We start from the raw sequence: 20948 nt of genomic DNA, 5'->3' as shown, positions 1-20948 counted from the left end.
GAACATAAAAGGGGCAAACTTGTTAGCTTAGACTAGGCTCCCATTTTACTTTGTGATATCTTGTTTGAAAATATTTTTCTTACCAAAAATAGTAATATTTAATGCAAAATTTATGACTTTGAAAATGAGAATAAATATTTATCTAACAATTGCAATACTCAAATAATTCGTAAAAGTCATTTATTATAACAATCTCATACTCTGAGCTCAGGAGAACGTCCACCGAAGTCGGCTTCCATGTATAACGATTAGATTACCAATACAATCATGTCAGCATAAACATAATCCATAAAGCATATCATAAAGACATAATTCATAAATTGAAAATTTTCACATTCAACATAAGCATAACATTCATAATCATTCGATCTAACACACGAGCATGGTTGATTCATAACACGTTTACATAAAACCTCGTGATTCGTACATTATATTGTTCTTAGGCGACTATCTGGAGATGTTGCGTTTTCGTTTGCTCTTGAGCTTCTTTGCTGCAGGAATCTTGTCGTTGACTTTCTTTATTCGATTCGTTTTGATTTCGATCTCCTATCTTTTCCTCTACGTTGAATAACTTCGTTGACTACGTTCGTTGCAGGGGTTCGAGTCAATCACGTGATAGAAAATACATCGTTGGACATACGACTTCGATCGTTACTTATTCTTAGTATTTCAGGTAGACAACCCTCGTATTTCGCGGATAATGCTAAGTCATCAAATGTGCCTTTATCAGAAACAATCTATCTTCCAGAAAACTTAGTTCAGACTACCTGGTTTTATAGACATGTTGTTTTGTCAATTTCCTATTCTCAATTTCATTGCATTCCTCAATCATTCATAACTCATTTCGAATTTCATAACATTCATTGATATCATCAACCTGATACACATACTAATTCTTGATAACTCATTTTGGTAGAATCCTCAAAACTTTATATGCAAACTCAATTTCGTCTTTTCGATCACCACAAAACATGTTTTCCCATAACATTTTACAAACCTTAAATTATCTCTCTTAGCTTTCTTTATGGAGATTATCAAGCATCCTTTCAGATAAATACATAAAAAAAACAATCCTTATAATTATGCGGAATGGTAATCTAAGAATCGATTTCAATCGTAACTTCAATGCTTTAAACCTCGATTTAATTGTTGATTCGCCACTTACGAAATACAAACTCATGCTCTTTCGATACTCTATCATTCAATCTTTTGATATACTAATTCCTGATAACTCCTTTTGATAAAATCCTCAAAATCTTATTCATATGTCAACTAAAACGGGTCTTCTACCCTAACTCATGTGGTTCATAACATTTATGTATAACTTCTTAGCTTCCTTAATAGAGGCATATCAATCATCTTTTAGATACTAGACTTTTGTACTTATACACCAAAATATTTATCATGGATAACACGGGAAGGTAACCCTAGAATCAATTTCATTCATAATTTGAACACTATAAACCTATAATAACCTTAACTTAATTAGTGATCCACCACTCGTGAAATACAACCTTATGCTCGTTTGATACTTAACATTTATACTATCCTTAAAGATTCCATAACCATAAAAATTCCTCAAAACAATTCATATCCACAAAATCTTTGTGTTCGCATCGTGCTTTAACTTAACTTCTTTCAAGAAAACAGTAATGCTTAAACTTTGCCTAGTCTGTCTAGGGTAGGAAACTCATAACATGATAAACATGGGAAGTTCGGATCCAAAGCGAGAGAGATAAATTGAAATAATACTAATGTTGGCGCCATCGTGAATGTTGTGCTTGTTGTGAGCTTCGTTCATGGCATCGTTAATGCCCTCGACAATCGATATTTCGCATAATATATTCAATCAGGAAGACATAAATAACAAGAGAATAAATCCCTTTAATCCCGTTCCTACACTCACAATCATTCCATTTTAACTTGAATTGATTTTAAAATATTCTTTTTAACTTATTCCTTAAAATTCTTGCTTAAAGCCTAATGAATTTTATTTCGTGCAAAACCCGTAAGGTTTAGCACTTATGGTCGCAGAACCTTGGCTCTGAATACCAAACTGTAACACCCCGACTTCTAAACACCATAAATTAGGTTAATTATCTTTAATTAGCAGCGGAAACCCTAATTTAGTCGGAGTGTCACATGCCTATTTCCCTCGTGGGAAATACAAGGCGACATAACCTTTTTAAATTACTAAATAAACTTTAATAATAAACACTTTTAACATCTGATTAAACATTAATATTAAAATCTAACTCAAATCATGAAATCAAACTTAGACTTTAAATAATACATCCCTTTATTACTAATGACATAGTTATCTTTACTAAACATCGATCGTGAATTTGGTGGTTGCATCCTCACTCTAAGGCATCCCATGATCTTCTTCGTACCTAAAACAAAAGCAATATCGTGAGCCGAGGCCCAGTAACATACTACCCTAACAGCGTAAACTCATTTCAATTCATTTTATTTACTTTGCAATCAGGGAGAATAGAATATAGTAAAACACTTTCATAAATGCATTATAATAAAACATAATTTATAACTTGAAACTTTAATAGTTCCCATTATCTTTCATAAAACATTCATTTTACTTGGTAACTGACAAGTTAGCCTTGCGGGACGTCTCCCACCTTGCGATAGTCCTCAAGGAGCACTCTCCCTTGTTGGACATACGCCCGTACCTAAATAGTTTCTCTTTTAGCTTGCGGTAACCCTCAAGGAGCACTCTCCTTTGTTGGGTGTCCCGCGGTACGGCGGTACGTGCACGACCTAAAAATAGTAACCCCACTAACTGCCAGAACCTGTTACACTTTTATTTATCATGTTTCGTATCTTATTAATAACTCGTAAACATCATCTTATAAAATCATTCATAAACATATTTAAATATCATCATTCATAAAACACACTTCATAAATACATTTCATATCCCACAATCCAATAAAAACACATCATTATAAACATATTTCATAATCACATAAACACATTTTATAAGGGGATTGTGGGTGTTAGCAATAGATGTTACCTCAACCGTAGTTTATACTTCCTGTTCGATGGACCGTTCTTCCTGAGCTCCGAGAATACTTATACGATTAAATTACCAAAATTAGTAATTATATACAATTATGAATATAGTTGTTAATAATCATACTTGAAGAATCTATTAGGAGTATTACTTGTATTACGTAGAATAGCATTAAAACTTACCCAATTTGTCTTTAGTGGTTGGTAAGTATAGTTGACTTTTTTTTTTTTTTTTGAAAAGAAAATATTAGCAGCATATTAATTGGGATTTGGAGCAAGGTCCCAACCACCTGGTTTCACATTAGACGAAACAGAGGCAAGAAAAAGGAGAGGTGAGGCGTGCGTGAGTTAGCGGCAACATCACTAGGGTGACACATGGAGGTGGTCAGGTGGTCGGAGTTTCTGGGCGGCAAAGTTCAGTGGTGCTTCCACCGGTGAGGTGATGCGGTGGTGACAATGGTGGTGGTTCGTGGCGGCGAAACAGCAAGGAAGGGGGAAGGGTCGTGCGAACGGGGAAAGCAGGGAAATGGGTGTTTCCGGTCGATTATGGGCGGCGAAAGAGGTGTACAGGCAGTGAGGGTGGCTGGGAAAGGTGGGCGGAGTGCGGTGGTTGCGGCACGGTGGCGGAACAGCAAGGGAAAGGGAGTGCGAACCGGGGAGGGGATGCGGGGGTGTTTGCAGTGGTGGAAGTAGTTGCAGTGGCAGAGCTGCGGTGTCTATGGTGGTGGCCACAAGAGGTGGCGTTGGTGGTTTGTTTCGAAACAGGGGAATAGCTAGAGGACTTGAGGTTTTTTGTTAGATTACTCCACCGAATTGTTGTGAAAATGGGAAACAGATTTCATCTCTATTTATAAGGTAATTGGAATTCAATGGACATCACCCATGATCTCAGCATGGAAGTAGAGTAAAGAAGAAGGAGAGGTACTTGGGGGTCAAGAAAATGAACTTAGACTGCATTGTGGGTAAAGAGGAGTCAAAGAAACTAGGAAATTTTGACCCTTATTGTACCCATACACGTAGGAGAAGGGGGGAAAGCTAGGGGATTTCCCTTTTTTTTTTTTTTTTAATTTTAAATAGCATTTTGGGTTATTTCATAAGGTGGGTAAAATTCAGAAATTTCTTTGCTATATTTAGGAATCCTATATAAATAGAAATGTTTAATTAAAAACAGATTGTGAAATAATTCTTTAATAAATATCGTTAACATAAAATAAATTTAGTTTTCGAATAATATAGGAACGTTCCGAAATTATTAAAATCCTTTATAAACTACGAAATAATAATTAAGATTTAAAAGGTAGCTTAAGCTCGTAAATATTAAATTATAAATCTAAAATAAATAAATCGTGTAACAATATTAAAATTCAAGCGACATAAAACTTCGTAAACTAAAATCAAGTTCGAAATTAGGATTTAAAACGGTTTTAAGCTAAGTAGAAATAATTAAGCATAATTAATCAAGTTTTAAAAAAAATTCGGGGTATTACATGTCATGTAACTAGATTATCCTTTATTAATATATGTTGTGATTTTGTGTTTAATAAGTTAAGTGTAAGAACTATTTGTAATCACATCGACACTTGATTTTTAACTACTTAGATATCTCATAGGATTTTGCCTTGGGATATTTGATGTATATTAGACTTCTAGTCATATTAATGAATTAGGACTCGATCATATTGTAATCCCTATATCATTGTTCAATGGAATACACTGCCATCTTCCACCAAATGATCAATCTATTTGTTTGGGGGGATTAGATCTCAGTTTTTTCTTTCTCGGAATTAATCAAGATCAAATATTTTAGCATCTCTTTTAATATATTTTGTTAATTTTTATTGTAGATGTATAGGGTTAAATTGCTCTGTTATGATGAAATGTGTAGGGTGAAAAAGCAAATGAAAAGGCTAAGGAACTTGAAAAAGCTAAGTCAAAATCAAAAGAAGCTATTTTAAATCATTTATACACATGTAAATTGATTTCCCTTTATTTAAAATCAGTTTTATTATTATTTAATTGAACTTAACGGAAAATGTAACGGTGTTAATAAAAATAGCTTATTCCATTCATTTTGAGGGACCTAAATGCTCCTTTTGAAACTTGAGGGACTTAACTGCTCCTTTTGGCAAAGTTAAGGGACCTCCAGACCTATTTACTCTTGGTTTGAACTTCAAAAGTCGGGTTTAGGATTTGAGTTGAAACCCATTAGCCCATTTGGATTAAAATAGTTTACAATCATCGGCCCAATTGTATGGGAATTTCATTTCTTTTTTAAGTACTAATTATACGAAGTAATTGCATTCTCTTCATACTTGTAAGACGTGTTCGATGATAGCGTGAGTAGCGTCTAAGATAGTAGTAGCGTTTGACTATATTTGAAAATTGTGCAAGTGTTTGGCAGGTAGAGGTCTAGGTAGCGACTAGCTGTAGAAGTAGCGATTTGATAACTAGCGTTTAAAAGTAAGAGGTTGCATTTGATCAATTATACTTCGTAGTAAAGTTTTGAACAGTATACTCCATCTGTTCCAATTTAATTGTTGCACTTTCCATTTACGTCTATCCCAATTTAATTGTCATATTTCCTTTGGGGCATGGATCTACTAGTATTTTATTACCTCTCTCTATCCACTACCCAAAATTATGACTCTACGTCCTCTCACGTTCAATTAACAAAATTTATTCCACTATTTCTTACCACACCTACTTTTCTATTAAATTATAGTGTATGGTCTTTTGTTTCTAAAATCTCAAATCTTACTTTTAACGCTAGTACGTACTATCAATAACTGCTTTGATAGTTAAATATATGATACTAGTTTACCGCTACCCGTTACTTTGTCAAAAGTTTCATTTCATGTGCAATAGAGTGGATATTTTTATTCTGTGTATATAGGTAGATGGTCTGATTTACTACAATTTACTAACTTTGTTAAAGTATATACGGAGTACATCATAAGAAATTACAAAAGGTCTTGCATGCACAAGGTGTACAATAAATTTATCGTACACCAACATAACTTGTACCCAATTTTCTCTAACTTTTACCCTATTTTCTCTAACTTTTATATTACTTCCTCCGTTCCGGAAATATCGCACCATTTGTTTGTTATACTATTCACACTACGACTTTGGTCATTTTTAGTGATGCGTACGTAAGCAAATTTTAATCATGTGGGGTCATATTAGATTCGTATCGTTATATATTTTGTAAATATTAATTTTTTATAACTTTTACTTGCACACGATTTGAGATATTAAGAGTCAAAGTAATGGTTAGAGGAGCAAAAGTCAACCATGGTGCGATATTTCCGGAACGGAGGAAGTATTAAAAAAAATTGATAGATAAATATTTTAAAGGGTTCAATATTTAATTTTATACATTATTGGCGATTTTGAAGAAATATTTTTTATTAAAATAAAAATTAAAAATATATAACTTTTACATATATAAGAGTAACTTTTAAGCATTTTACATTAACTTTAACTCCGGTGTACAATATTTATCATACACCCCGTGAATTTTGTGTAATTAAGCAAATATCCTAAAGTTTTATTTATTTATATTTCTATAACCATATCATTTTATAAGCCAATAACTATTTGCCAATTCAAACACCTTCACACAAATAAGTAATCAAACAAGCTTATACAGGCTTTGTTCTACTCGATTTTATTTTGTCTAAACATATTTGAAAAAAAAATCTATTTTATCTAAAACAAACTTAATTGTGTGTGAAAATAAATTAAAAAAACTTTTTTTTAAAAACTTATCTTAATTGAATTTATCTAAACTCATCTAAATTTATCTAAATTCATCTAAATTTACTTACTCCGTGTCTAAATTTATTTGAACTTATTTTGTCTGAAATAAATCAAAATAAGTCGAACAAAATAGAGCACAAATGGCTAACCGCTAATCCCAAATATGGTTGAATAGCATATGTAGATCCTTCTTATGGATCGGGGTGCATAATACCCCGAAACATGGCTATGTAAAGTGGGATAAAGTTTGTAGCCCTAAATATGCAGGAGGGCTTGGAGTTAGAAATATCCTACTTTGGAATAAGGTGGCAATTGGCAAGCAAGCTTGGCATATAGCTCGAAAAGCATACAACTTGTGGGTGAAATGGGTCCATAATGTCTACATAAAGGACAAGAACTGGGAGGAGTATTCAGCTCCTGTCAGCTCCAGTTGGGCCTGGAAACACATACGTCACACAAAAAATGAGCTCCTCACAAGTAAGTTAGGTGGTGCATGGCTAACTCAAGGTAACTTCTCCATTAGTGATTGTTATGCAAAAATAATGAGGGTGGAACAAAAGCTGCAATAGTGCAGACTAGTTTGGGATAAATTTAATTTTCCTAAGCACATAATTATAGCATGGTTGCTATGCACGAAAGGTTACAAACCAGGCAAAGGCTACAACATCTTCACATTGTGGATTCTGATAAATGTACAATATGTGATGATGCTAGTGAAACACATAACCATCTACTGTTCGAATGCAAGTACAGTGCTGAGTGTATCAAGATGTTGAAATCTTGGCTTGGCATTAAAGCAAGAGTTGTTCTGTTTCATACTCTTCTTCACCGGGCTGACAGGAGGTTTAACGGCTCCAAGTTCAGGATAAGAGTCATTACTGCTCTGTTTGTAGCTGCAGTTTAAAAAATTTGGCAAGAGAGAAATTAATAATGTTTTGTGGAATGCAAGAGTCTACTCAGTGCAGAAAATTTAGTCAAAATTATGTTGTTTGGCTTTGTGCTTTGTACCAGGTGTATTCAGTATTCTGGTGTGGTTCTTGTTGTTGTAAGGCTGATGCTTTAGTCTTATTTGGTATTTTGAGCTAGAGGGGAACTTTCCTAAAAGGGTTGCCTCTTCTCTTGTAGTCCATAGGTTGGTATGTACTTGTTCATATCTTTATCAATATATCTACTTAAAAAATAAATAATAAATAAAAAAATCCCAAATATGGCCTAAAAAATCAGCTTATATTTGTTATGGGACACACAATTGTCAACTTCTTGATTGATGTTTATAGACAAAACAATCAATGGAAGGTTGTGAATATGTGACCTCATATCTCATCATCCATAGAATATGACCAAACAATTAAGCACCTCATACACCTAATCCCCTGTCCATTGGATATTAGCCTATTACGTAATACACTAACTCGGATTAGTATTAATGTAATTTTCTGCGTCACTGATACTGTGCTGTGAGTCTTGTGTTGAATGTGTGAGTGAAGAAGGAAAGAAGAAGAATAAAGGAAGGAGATAAGAGTGACGCCATTGTTGAGCTTGAGAGCTCGTGGCTTTTGAGAGAGGAAACCAGAAACTACATTTTATTAATTGTGTAACTCAAAAGTAAGGTAGTACAAACTACTGTATTTATACTAAGTATTTACAAGCTAATGTTCAATACTATTTATATACTCCAATACCCCCCCTCAAACTGGAGATGGTGTAAACATCTTCAGTTTGAAAGCTTCAAAACAGACTCTTTCATTAACTTTGCACCAAGAACTCCTCATGAACAAGCATAGATGTTGGCCACTGCTGTTGCTGTTGTACCAACTGCTCATATCAAACTGCAACGTCCAATATTGTTTTGAAGAAATGAGCCTCAATGGGTCTCATCAAAAGAATGATCACAATGGATCAATGAAATCTGACCTCTTTGGGTCACAAAACTGACCTCTTTGGGTCTCAAAACTGACATCTTTGGGTCTCAAAACTGACATCTTTGGGTCTCAAAAATTGACCTGATTTTACAGGTTCTGATTCTCCAGATCTGTTGCTGGGAAAAATGAACAAAATTGACCTGATTATACAGGTACTGAACTCCAGATCTGTTGCTGGAAAGAAATGTTGAATCGTGCCAACATTCAAAAGAAAAAAAAACTTCAACCCAAAACTGTATACTATCCTCTTGCAAAACTGCTGCATGATCTCCTATTCCAAGGTTTTGCATCCATTCTTTAAACTGTTCCTGTTTTTCGTGAATATCCCCAATTATCAGACATTTCTTCAATGCAAAGTGTAAACACAACAACACTTGTGCAGCCTTCTTATGCAATTTCCATTTGAATTGTCTATATTGCAATTCAATAGTGCAGAGAAATAGTTGAGCACCAAATAAGATCATCACATGACCACAGAACAAACCAGCAGACCAGGGGCACAAATGTATTGCAGAAGAAAGAGCTATACCACTGCTTGTAAGCATTCATCGAAGAAGATGAGCTCCATCAAAAATCGAAAACAATCTCAACCCAAACTTACTCCTATTCTCACACAAGAACCACCAACAGCAAAAATTCAATTGAACAGATGATTGGGAATTAGCTAAAATTGAGCCATGATTCGTGGACGATAGACGAAGTAATTCCCAGAATACAGGCAAGACAAAATATATTGCCAAATTTAAAATCAACTGTAGATATTCCCTAATGAACAAAATCACCCAGAAATTCACCAACAATCACCAAGCAGCGAATTGTAATCAAATGAATTAATCAAGAAGATCAAGAAATCAAACCAAGAACTCTCCAGACAACGTGCGAATTCAAGAATCGCAATCCTCCAAGAGTTTCTTCCATGGCGGCGACGATTATCCATCTTCCTCTTGTTATCGTCGGCGAGGAATATGTGATGAGATGTTTGCGGTTAATTTCAGGAGTACCCAGATTCTTGAAGTAGGAGAAGCAGACGTCGAAGAAGACGTCGAAGAAGACGACGACAAAAAAACTTCAATAAATCCAAAGCAATCGAAAACCCAGCAAAATCGAATTGGGGAAAATCGCTCAATTCTGCGATTTGGTATGAACCCTAGAAATTGGGGGAAAACTCAAGAATCAAAAAACGTTTGATTCAATTATGGAAAGAAGATTTGAGAGCGAAAATATGAGATTTTAGGGCGAATTACATCCTAATTCGTCGAGTTTTGACTCAATTCGACCCAAAAATAAATTCGAAGCAGAAAAATTGGGGAAAAATTGATGAGATGATTTGAACGAAAATTTATGCGGAATTGAAGAGCCGGGATCGTTCCCGCTCTGATACCATGTTGAATGTGTGAGTGAAGAAGGAAAGAAGAAGAATAAAGGAAGGAGATAAGAGTGACGCCATTGTTGAGCTTGAGAGCTCGTGGCTTTTGAGAGAGGAAACCAGAAACTACATTTTATTAATTGTGTAACTCAAAAGTAAGGTAGTACAAACTACTGTATTTATACTAAGTATTTACAAGCTAATGTTCAATACTATTTATATACTCCAATATCTTGTGACATAATACTTGTACCCTTGTGAACCCTAATTCGTCAATTAGTTCGTGTATGTCCAATTTTTTTGTCCCTCTATTCATAACAACAATAATAAATAATGCTACGTATATTAATAATATACCGTTCTCAATTAATATGAATAATGAGGATATTAACGAAGAGTAATAAATAGGGGTACAAAAGAGCTAATATATTCATGAATAACGCACGAGCAAGTTTGGTTGAAAGTCGGTCATTAAGAAAATGAATGCTCGAGCAAATATCTATGGCTCGTATACTAAACGAGCTTTGCTTGAACACCATCGTGCAGTGTATGACTCGTTAATGTTCATGAACATCTTATTCAGTAAGTAGTATATTTTAATAATATGAAAAATATATGTTTTCTTAAAAATCTTACAATTAAATTATAAGATTTGTTATTCAGTATAATTGTAAAGTCCAACATTTTTATGTAGTACCTATTTCAATTTCTCTTTTATCTTTGTAAAAAGAGGATGAGTTGCAAACATTGTTTGTTTAAGGCACGTTTGACTTAAAGCTCGAGCTCGAAATATGAACAAGCAAGTTTAAGTTGAGCCCAAGCAAGTATTGTGCTAAACTAGGAACAACAAAAATTAGAATTACCAATATTCCTTAATAAGCTTAGCTTGATAATGAGAATTTAATCACATATAAGTCTAATAAGGTTCCATCATAAAACCAATATATTGATGACAATTGACACTTGGAGTAATATACTAGTCTTATATACTATATGTTAGTCATATTTCCAGTTCTTTTTCCAAGTGGGGCAATCAGTCTTAACTCACGTGTGGGTTATTATTATTAACAACGAGAGTCAGCAAATTAAACGGAAAAACGGATAACTTTTAAGACGGAATGTTAATTTTTAAGAGGTACATATACTACAAGTACGTTCTATTTATCTGTTATAATTTATTTTTCTTGAACTTATCTTTTCTGAACTTTATCTGAACTTTATTTGAACTTATATTGCCTTTGTTTTCATGATCTAAGCTTATATAAATTTATCTGAACATATAATCTTAAATAAACTTATTTTTTTGGTAAAAATGAAAATAAGGTGAACAGAGCATAGCTTACGTCGTTTAGATAGAAGGGAAAATAATTTTATATACTAAATTGACTTTTGTGGGTGACACGGTTCGCATTGATTGCTCAATCCAATGATTAAAAGGAGCCAAAAGAAACCATAATGTTTTTTTATATACAATAATTTCATAACCAATCAATTTCTAATAAAATAGGTTGGAAAGGTAGGTCATGAACTCCTGATACATTGATAAGGGACCCTTGAATCATATAGTACACAAATTAAATTGTAGAAAGCTCCAAACTATCTGCATCAACTGACGCATTTGCATTACCATATCACTAATTACTAATTAGTGCCATCACTAATTACAACAATTTCCCATTCTAAAATTTTTAAACAATGTACTATCACAATAAATTAATTTACAACCATAACAAAAGCACACTTTATTCTTTAAATATAATAAAAACAAGTAGTTTCCTAAATCCAACAATCCGACTGTCACCTCTAATTTCTTCAATGATCATTAATGACATCGATCAACACATGAACACATCTAGGGTCGTAGTAGGCACGATAGGATAATTAATTACCAAACTTTAATAACAGAGTCCTGAAAATCGAACAACCCGACTGCCACCTCTAATTTCTTCACCAATGATAGTTAATTAATAACATCGATCAACACATGAACGCATCTGGGGTCGTAGTAGGATAATTCGCGAACGAAAACCCCCACGAATTCATCGAAAAATCATCATCAAACTCAAGATCAACATCAAAGCTACCAATCAAGCTAATCTCTTGATCATCACTACTACAACCATCACTTGTAGTGCTAGTTGTAATCCTCATGACGTTGTTGTTGTTGTTGTTGTTGTTGTTGTTGTTGATGTTTCCATGAACGTTGTTGTTACTGAGGCAGTTGATGATGTCATTAAGGGACTGAAGACGGTTACTGAGCTCAGACAGCTGAGCCCTCAGGACAGAATTCTCCGCCTCGACCTCCAAATAAAGCTGCGTACTCGTGTTGGTGGTGGATATTATTCTGCTGTTCTGAGCCTTGAGCTCGGCCACCTGGACCGCCAGGTCGTCCAGGTGGTTTTGTTTTCGAAGGCGGGACCTTCTAGCTGATTCTCTGTTCGACTGCATACGCTTCCTCTTTTTACAGCAGGTATCCGCCCCTTCTTGCTTTTGGTGATCTCTTTGTTGTTGACCTGATGGACTCGAACTTGCCATATTATTATATTATATTAGTGATGATTGAGGCTGAACTTGATAGAGATGACTGCGTGTTCGATCATCCACAACAACAATTATAGGAACCGGAACCTATCCACCCAGAAATCACCCTGAGTCCGAATTAATCCCTAATTGTGAACAAGGTGGTGACGCCAGAAAAATATTATATATATTAAATTTATTTACGGAGTACTGCGTACAAGTGTATATATGGATGAATATTTTATCTAGTAGTATAATGAATATGATTTGAGTAGGAGGAGAAAAGGTTCATGAGAAAACGTAGAACCAGTAAAGGAAGACAACGGAGAAGGAGGAGACGAGGTGGGTACGGCGGCGGAGGGCGGAGTTTATGGTGAACCCGGAGAGGAGGACTTCACTGATTATAGGAGACATGAAGGAAACAATTTTTGGGTTTCAATTTTAATCATTTGATTTATTTCATGTTTGGTTTTTGTGTATGTAATAGAAATGACTCAATGAGCAAGAGAAAGATAGGATTTGGGGTTTTATTTTATTTATTATTGGTTTTTTTGAGGAAGCTAATTAATGAAATTAAAGGAAGAAATCTTCAACCAAAAAAACAAAAACAAAAAAACTTTTTAATGGACAGAAAGAAAAGATGGGAGGTGAAGAAAAAACAAAAAGTTCAACCAAAAGAGAGATGGAGAATGAGGATGAGAAAGAGGTTTTTGTGATGGGTGAAGGGTGTATTTTATAACAAATGATTGCTATTGTTTCTTCCATTTTAATTAATTTAATTAATTAATTCAAAAGATTCTATTTAATGTACTCCAATATATAGTCCAACCTAATTGATTACATTTCAATTATTTTTGCAATTAATTGTAAAAGTATTTTGAATTATTGCAACTTGAGAATGACGGTGCCAATTGATTTATTTTGGAAAACTTTATTATATTAAAATATAAGGAAAAAAATTAGTCGATCACCTTTATAAAAAGTCCACTTTTTTATTAACTCAAGGTAGTCCTAATTTTAGGGATTTGCAAATTTTGAATGGTCCTTGATCAAAATTAACCTATTAAATTGATTAATAGAGCTACATGTCATGTGTCATGTTTGTGTTGGTCATTCAATTTTTTTCCTAGACGAAGTATATATTATTTCCACTAACAATTAACTCATTCACTAATTAGGTTAACTCAAAAGGTATTAGGTACCTCATCATAAGATAATTTATGTATATGCATTATCTTAATTCCGTTTGTAACAAAAAGAATTTATATTTATTCTATAAAAACATATGATGTTGACTTATATGATGTCCTGTTTTGATATACTGTCCCATTAAAATTAACAATTTTTTTTTTTTATAAACAAATTAATTCATTGATAAAAATCATACGACATTTACATAAAGATTTAAATCTAACAAATACATAACAATCGAATCAAATAAAAACTTCCTTTCACCATAGCTAAGATCGTAGTATATCAAACATTCTGTATATCCTCTTTTATATCGCTGTGATTTATAGCCTCCATTGACGAAGGGGTCTATAGATCTGTTGTAGCCTTGACAAATATGATTTCCGTCTGATTCGTCTGATTGTAGTCGAAAGATTAACAAAATTTATAAATATATGGCAAATAATATTTGAAGAAATAATTAACACACCTACAATAGTATAAAACAATAATATTTATATAAAATGTCATACACCCTCCATATATGGACAATCAAGAATTAATAAGCTGAAGTACAAAATTCAAATGATATGTACAAGTTTTGGAGAATAAAATAAATAAAAATATCTTTATTTATAATTGTTAAAGTGACTTGTGTGGTTATGTACTTATGTCCATCAAACTGTAATAAGGATTAATAAGATGGGCTAACAGACTATTAGGCACAGTTATATTAAAGGGCCAAAGGCCCACAATCTATTGCAGTCGAGTAGCTGATGAAAGCTTAATTTGGAATACACACTCTGATCTATCTATCTATCTATTACATTATATTAAAACAAACACCATGAATAGCACGCGGCATGTGTCTTTCCTGTTGCAGTTTTTCCGCCAAAACATTTTATTTTATTTATTTTCTTTTTAAAAAAATTACATGATCTTTTTTAGGAAACTAAGATAAAAATGAAATAAAAAATACTTCATCCGTCTTTTAATACTCGCAACGTTTAGATTTTTGCCACTATTCATATAATCTACTTTGACTATTCGTAGTGTTTTTTATATAAGATAAAACATAGTCACGTGGGATCTTGTTAGATTCGTCTCAATGTGTGTTTTCAAAATATCAACTTTTTATAATTTTTGCATAAAAAGAATTTAAGATATAAATGATCAAAGTTGTGTATTGGCATGCGTGAAACTAACAAACGTTGCGAGTATTAAAAGACGGAGGAAGTATAATTCAGTTACCATAAATGTTAGTACAATTTTCCTCCATTCTTTTTTAAATGACACAATTGTACTTTTGGCACTATTCATATAATATACTTTGACCATCAATTGTGATTTATATTTAACAAAAAATATAGTCATGTGGGGTCTTGTTATAATCGTCTCATCCTATAGATTTATAATATCAAACTTTTATAATTTTTAACCATTGATAATAAAAGGTATTTATGGTTGAAATATTGCATTGGCAAACGTGACAAAAAATTGTGTCATTTAATAAAGAATGGAGGAAATCATATCATAAGGGGAAAAATAAAATTGTTCAAGAGTCACACTTACCATTTTATACCGTATTTTATTAGGAGTCATGCTTCCATTTTTAGTAATTTTTCTAACCCACCTTCTAATTATTTAATATATCTAAGTTCGTATAGAGATCACCACCACAAAAAAACATCTTTGTACTTTGATTAAAATAATTTTCTCATCATCTTTTTTCTATTTGTTTACCGCGGCTCTCCCGTATGACGCGCCACACCATCAATTGATGGTGTGATGTATCCACACAAGAAGTTGGAATGTGCTGCGAACTACAGAAATTACTTTAAAAAATATTGCGAAGGCAAAAGACATACTCCGTAATCAATTAAGCTCCACGTTTGGTCGCGAGTTCGACGACGCCTAACAGCAATATTGTGTCATGATTTTTTTGGTTTCTTTTATTTTTACTTTCATCTCTTGCTTTTCAATTTTTTTCCGGTCTTTCAAAATTTTATTCTAACCTTAATATATCCTTTTCAGTAGCTCCTTAAATTTTATCAGTTCTATAATACAATATAATAATAACCTCCACATGTATGACTTATCATAATATTTAAAGTTACTTCATGTGTTATTAGAGGTTACTTTACTTTTTTATATAAAAAGTTATTTTGTCCTTGTTATTTTGGGTTACTTATTATTAGGGGTTACTTAAATTATTTTAAATGAAGGTCATTTCTTTCTCGTTATTTTGGTTACTTATTATATGTTTCGGTGTTACTTGTAATTATATTGTTGTTTACTATAACATTATTCGACATTACTCAACATAATATCCAGGGTTATCAATCTTAATTTATATAGTTACTATTTTCTAAAGAGGTTATTTTATCATACTTCCTCCGTCTTTTAATACTCGCAACGTTTGTTAGTTTCACGCATGCCAATGCACAAATTTGATCATTTATATCTTAAATTCTCTTTATGCAAAAATTATAAAAAGTTGGTATTTTGAAAATACACATTGAGACGAATCTAACAAGATCCCACATGACTATGTTTTATCTTATATAAAAAGCACTAAGAATAGTCAAAGTATATTATATGAATAGTGGCAAAAGTCCAAACGTTGCGAGTATTAAAATACGGAGGAAGTATAAAATAAGAAAATTTGTCAGAAAGGATCTTTTAAAACACAAAAATTGTGACAAATGACATTTTAAAAAAAAAGTTGTGACATAGGACCTAAAATCGATTTTTTGTTGTGAATAGGGACCAACACCCATTTTCCGGTGGTCAACTCAATTTTCCGACGTTGACCCGCGTGTGCGTGGCACGTGACTTTAAAAAATGATTTTTTTTCCAGATTTTCCCTCCACTTTTCCAGTTTTTTCCCCATTAACTACCTAAAAAAAACCGCTCTTCTTCATACACAATTACACACTACAAGTAGTTACCCATTTCTATCACATTCTGTATTCAAAGGAAATTGCATAGACCACATTAAATTGGTTAACTAATCAAGAACGAAATTGGTTTCCTGGTTTACTGATACTCCAATCTGAATCATATTCTGGAATCTCATTTACCCTTAAACCAGTCAAAGGAGCCCTATATCTCATTCACCCTTAAACTTTCTGTAATTCTGTGCTGGAGCTCTATATGTCATACAAAAATGAGTCTCTTTGTATGACCCTAAGATGTTATAGTAGCAAAAAAAATAAATAGATATGAACCCTGACTTCCACTATGATGAAATTGGACGAATTGGAGCAAATAAATTGGGGCTTTTACTCTTACCTGGTACGAATAACAACGAATTGAAAGGGGGAAGCAGTGTTTTTATTAAACAATATACCACAAATCATGAATTGATGAACTTCAGCAAGAAGATAGAAGAAACGTTCAACAGAGCAATAGGAGAGAGAGGTTTTTTTAGGGCTTTTTTTTAAAGGTAGTTAGGGGGAGAAACCAGAGGGAAAATCTGAAAGGAAAAAAAAAACTCATTTAATTTTTTAAAAGTCATGCACCACGCACGCACGGGTCAACGCCGGAGAAATTGAGTTGACCACCGGAAAATGGGTGTTGGTCCCTATTCACAACTAAAAATCGATTTTAGGTCCTATGTCACAACTTTTTTTTAAAAAGGTCCTTTGTCACAATTTTGGTGTTTTAAAAGGTCCTTTCTGACAAATTTTCCTATAAAATATTAGTAATTAAGTTACTTTAATTTTTAGTCAGGGTTACATGTTGTATGTGTAAGGTATTATGAACAATATAATTAATGCGGAAAAACCTCAAAGCCAGGAATCCAAATTAATTGTCACATAGTCAATTAGCATAGTTTAGTATACATACTATATGATGCGTGTCTTCCCTAGCTGCTCCCGAACCGAACAAGTAAAGAGCTCCAAATGTCGCCCCTTCGCAGATAGTCCACAACATGTTTGCATCCGCCTTAGATTCAATCAATTAGGATATTCTCTAAGGTTTTATGCACTTGGGAACTCACAATATGTGATAGGAAAATATTAAACTCGGTTGAATTCAATGTATGTTGTATATTATAAATTATGATCATGAACCACATATTTATAGGGTGGAAAATAGAGAAGTTTAATCCTACTAGGAATCGAATAATTAAACCCATTAGGATTCTAGTTAAACAAAACCACTTAATATTATAGGAATAATCAAACACTAATTAAGCATTAGATTTATCCTAGGATTCTAATTAACATAGTATTAGGAAAACGAACAACTTATGACCCAAGTAACTTGGCGCCTAAGTTGATAGCATGCGTGTGGGCTTGCGCCTTGGCGCGCAAGGCTGGCTTGCCTCCCACGCTGCCTTGCAGGCCACAGTGCTTGGCGCGCACTGCAGACCACGCTGGGCGCTGGCCCATTGTTGTTACTGAAGGAAATAGTGCCCTTGGTCCAAGTATGCATTCAATGTTAAGTCTAATAAATGCGGTTCAGTATTAATTAACAAGTTAATAATTCAGTGAGATCAAGTGAGCTGAATGCCTAGCTAGAGGCCGCTTCAGTTCAAGTGGAATTAATGATATTAATCCACAGCTTACTCTTGACTGAACCCGTAGGGTCACACAAATAGTACGTAAACGGATCAAGTATTTAATGGCATTAAATACTCCACCTATGGATATTCGGAATCGACGGATCTTGGTTTCAGTGGGAGCTGAGATCGTCACAAGCAAGAAATGAATACTCTGGAAACGATGATATTGCCGGAAATGGAAATATGGATCGTATCGGAAATATAAATATTATCCAAGTCGTAGATGTTGCCGGAAACGGAAACATGGCACGTATCGGAAAATATTATCGGAAATTGAAATATTGCCGGAAACGGAAATATTGTCAGAATCGGAAATATTATCGGAATCGGAAAATAAATCCGGAAACGGAAATATTAAATATTTGTTCGAAACGGAAATTAATTCCGGAATCGGAAATATTAAATATTGTTCGTATCGGAAATGAATTCCGGAACCGGGAATTTAATCGGAAGCGTATCGTACGAATAAGCATCGGACGAGGCCTGCCGGACGAAGGCCCAGCACGAAGCGGGGCCATCGCCCAGCAAGCCAAACGCGCGCCACACGCCAAGCCAAGGCAGCGCCCAGGACCACCGCAAGGCAGGCCCAGCGCGCGCCAAGGCCATGGCTGCGTTGCGGGCCTCGTGGCGTGGGCTGAGCGCGCGCACACATAGGCACCCCTCGTGGGCTGCCGTGCGTGTGTGTGTTTGTGTTCATGCACGATTCCTAAAGCTATTAGGATTTGGTATATGATTAAATTCCTAATCCTAAAAGGATAAATTAATTAATTAGAGTTCTTATAGGATTCTAGTTTAATTAATTCGTATCCTAGTAGGATTCCAATTCCCTTTCCATACCTCTATAAATAAGAGCCTAGGGTCATAATTTATAGAGACAATTGAAGTATTCAAAGGGTAAGTTTTTGAAAGGAAATTCAGCCATACACTTGCACTACAATAGCCGAAAATTCCTAGCACCTTAAGGGCGATTCTAGTTGGTCAATCTTGAGGCGGATCCGGACGTACTGTGGACTATCTACGGAGGGACGACACTTGGAGTCCTAAAGACTTGTTCTTGTTCGGTTCGGGCGCAGCTAGGGAGGGCACGCAACAAAGTGTATGCATCTAAACTATGCTAAATGATTATGTGTAAATAATATGCTTTCCTGGCTTTATGGTTTTTCCGCATGATTTATGTTTTGTCATATGAATCATAACCTAACAGTGGTATCACGAGCCTCTTATTATTTTCATAATCTAAATTGCATAACATGGTTAAATTTCACAAATTTGCAAGGAATTAAAAGGGGTGATTAATTTTCGTAATTGTTAATTAATTGCAAATTGCGTTTATTTAATTATATGTACGCAGTTTTTCGGCAGTTTATTCGTTACTCATCCAAATCGAGTGATTTTTGTGTTAATTCCGCATGTAAAAGGCATTCTAAAATTTTGACAAAAACAATATTTTTCGGCCGAACCCAGAATTCCCAAATTCGAAGCCTAACTATGACTTTTCGGAGGTTTTAGTTTTTCGAACGCAAAAGTTTGTAAATTTAAGATGTTAAATTAAATATTGCGATTCTTGTTGATAAATCTTGAATTTTTGATTGACCTACTGTATATGTTTAACAAGTTTGAATGCCTAGCCTTGTTAATCATGCAATCTAATTTGTAATTATGATTAATTTGTTGAAATTCGAATAATTTAGAATTGATTTGATTTTCATGATTAATTAATAATTTAATTAGATACCTATGATTAAAAACCACCATAAAAATTGTTAATTTGTGTTAAATTGTAAATTTTTATTACCTGAATCCATGTTAATCGGAAATTATTTAATTAATAAATTTCGATTTTTCGCCCTAAAATTATGAAATTAATATAATTTATTAATTTGTCATTAATTTTGAAAATAAAAGTTTTAATTTTTATGCAATTCGCTCATAAAACTTGCACGCACAAAGCAATGGACGCTACGTGTTACCCTTAAGGGGTGTTGTATAGTGCGGGCATGCGACGACGAGCAAGGGAGCTCGTCGCCCATGCGGTACGAATGCAGCGAGCAAGGCAATGGTGCGTGAGCACAAGGCAGTAGCCCTGCCTTGTGTCGTGTGCTATGCGCGATGGGCGAGTGGGCAAGGGCGAGAGGCAAGGGAGCGAGCAGTTGCGTGTGGGCAGCAAGCGAGCTGCGCCACAGCGCGCACTGCCTCGCGCAGCGAGCGCGGGCTCGCGCGCAGCGAGCGCTGGCTCGCGTGCAGCGAGCAATGCCTCGTGCAGCGAGCGTTGGCTCGCGTGCATCAAGCGCTGGCGCGCGCAGCGAGCACTTTCTCGCGTGCTTCGATTGATGCCTTGCGAGGGTGAGCAGCAGCAGACGCGACACAACACATAGGCTGCGCGCATCGTGGCCAGCGATGGCTGCGTGCGTGTGGCCTATGGCTGTGCGTTGCGTGGTGATGTGCGTACCTTGTGTTACGATTAAATCGTTTTAAAATTTTAATTTGAAATTTTCAGTTTACGTAATTTTAATTAATTTTAAAATTAATAATTTAAATTATTTTCTTGGATTTTAATTTTGAATATTGTAATTATAATAAATTTTATTTATTCTAATTATTTTAC

General features: G+C 34.3%; 1 protein-coding gene and 1 long non-coding RNA gene across 2 annotated transcripts; both read right to left on the bottom strand.

Annotated features, from left to right (window-relative positions):
* Nucleotides 1–2226: 2226 nt before the first annotated feature.
* Nucleotides 2227–4139, bottom strand: LOC110804979 (uncharacterized). Its single transcript, XR_008930124.1, has 3 exons — nt 3214–4139; nt 3032–3089; nt 2227–2393 (listed from the first exon to the last, which is right to left on the bottom strand). It is a non-coding gene; the product is annotated as an uncharacterized lncRNA (long non-coding RNA).
* Nucleotides 4140–11599: 7460 nt separating this feature from the next.
* Nucleotides 11600–13300, bottom strand: LOC110777732 (bZIP transcription factor 11-like). Its single transcript, XM_021982321.2, has one exon. It carries the CDS (start codon nt 12613–12615, stop codon nt 12058–12060), a length of 558 nt encoding a protein of 185 aa, XP_021838013.2. The 5' UTR covers nt 12616–13300; the 3' UTR covers nt 11600–12057.
* Nucleotides 13301–20948: the final 7648 nt, after the last annotated feature.

Source organism: Spinacia oleracea, chromosome 3 (assembly GCF_020520425.1).
Source record: "Spinacia oleracea cultivar Varoflay chromosome 3, BTI_SOV_V1, whole genome shotgun sequence".
NCBI lineage: Eukaryota > Viridiplantae > Streptophyta > Magnoliopsida > Caryophyllales > Amaranthaceae > Spinacia > Spinacia oleracea.
This window is presented reverse-complemented; position numbering and strand designations above follow the sequence as displayed.

Excerpts from the sequence above, each read along its gene's own strand:
- LOC110777732 (XM_021982321.2), bottom strand. The coding sequence starts at position 12,615 with ATGGCAAGTTCGAGTCCATCAGGTCAACAACAAAGAGATCACCAAAAG.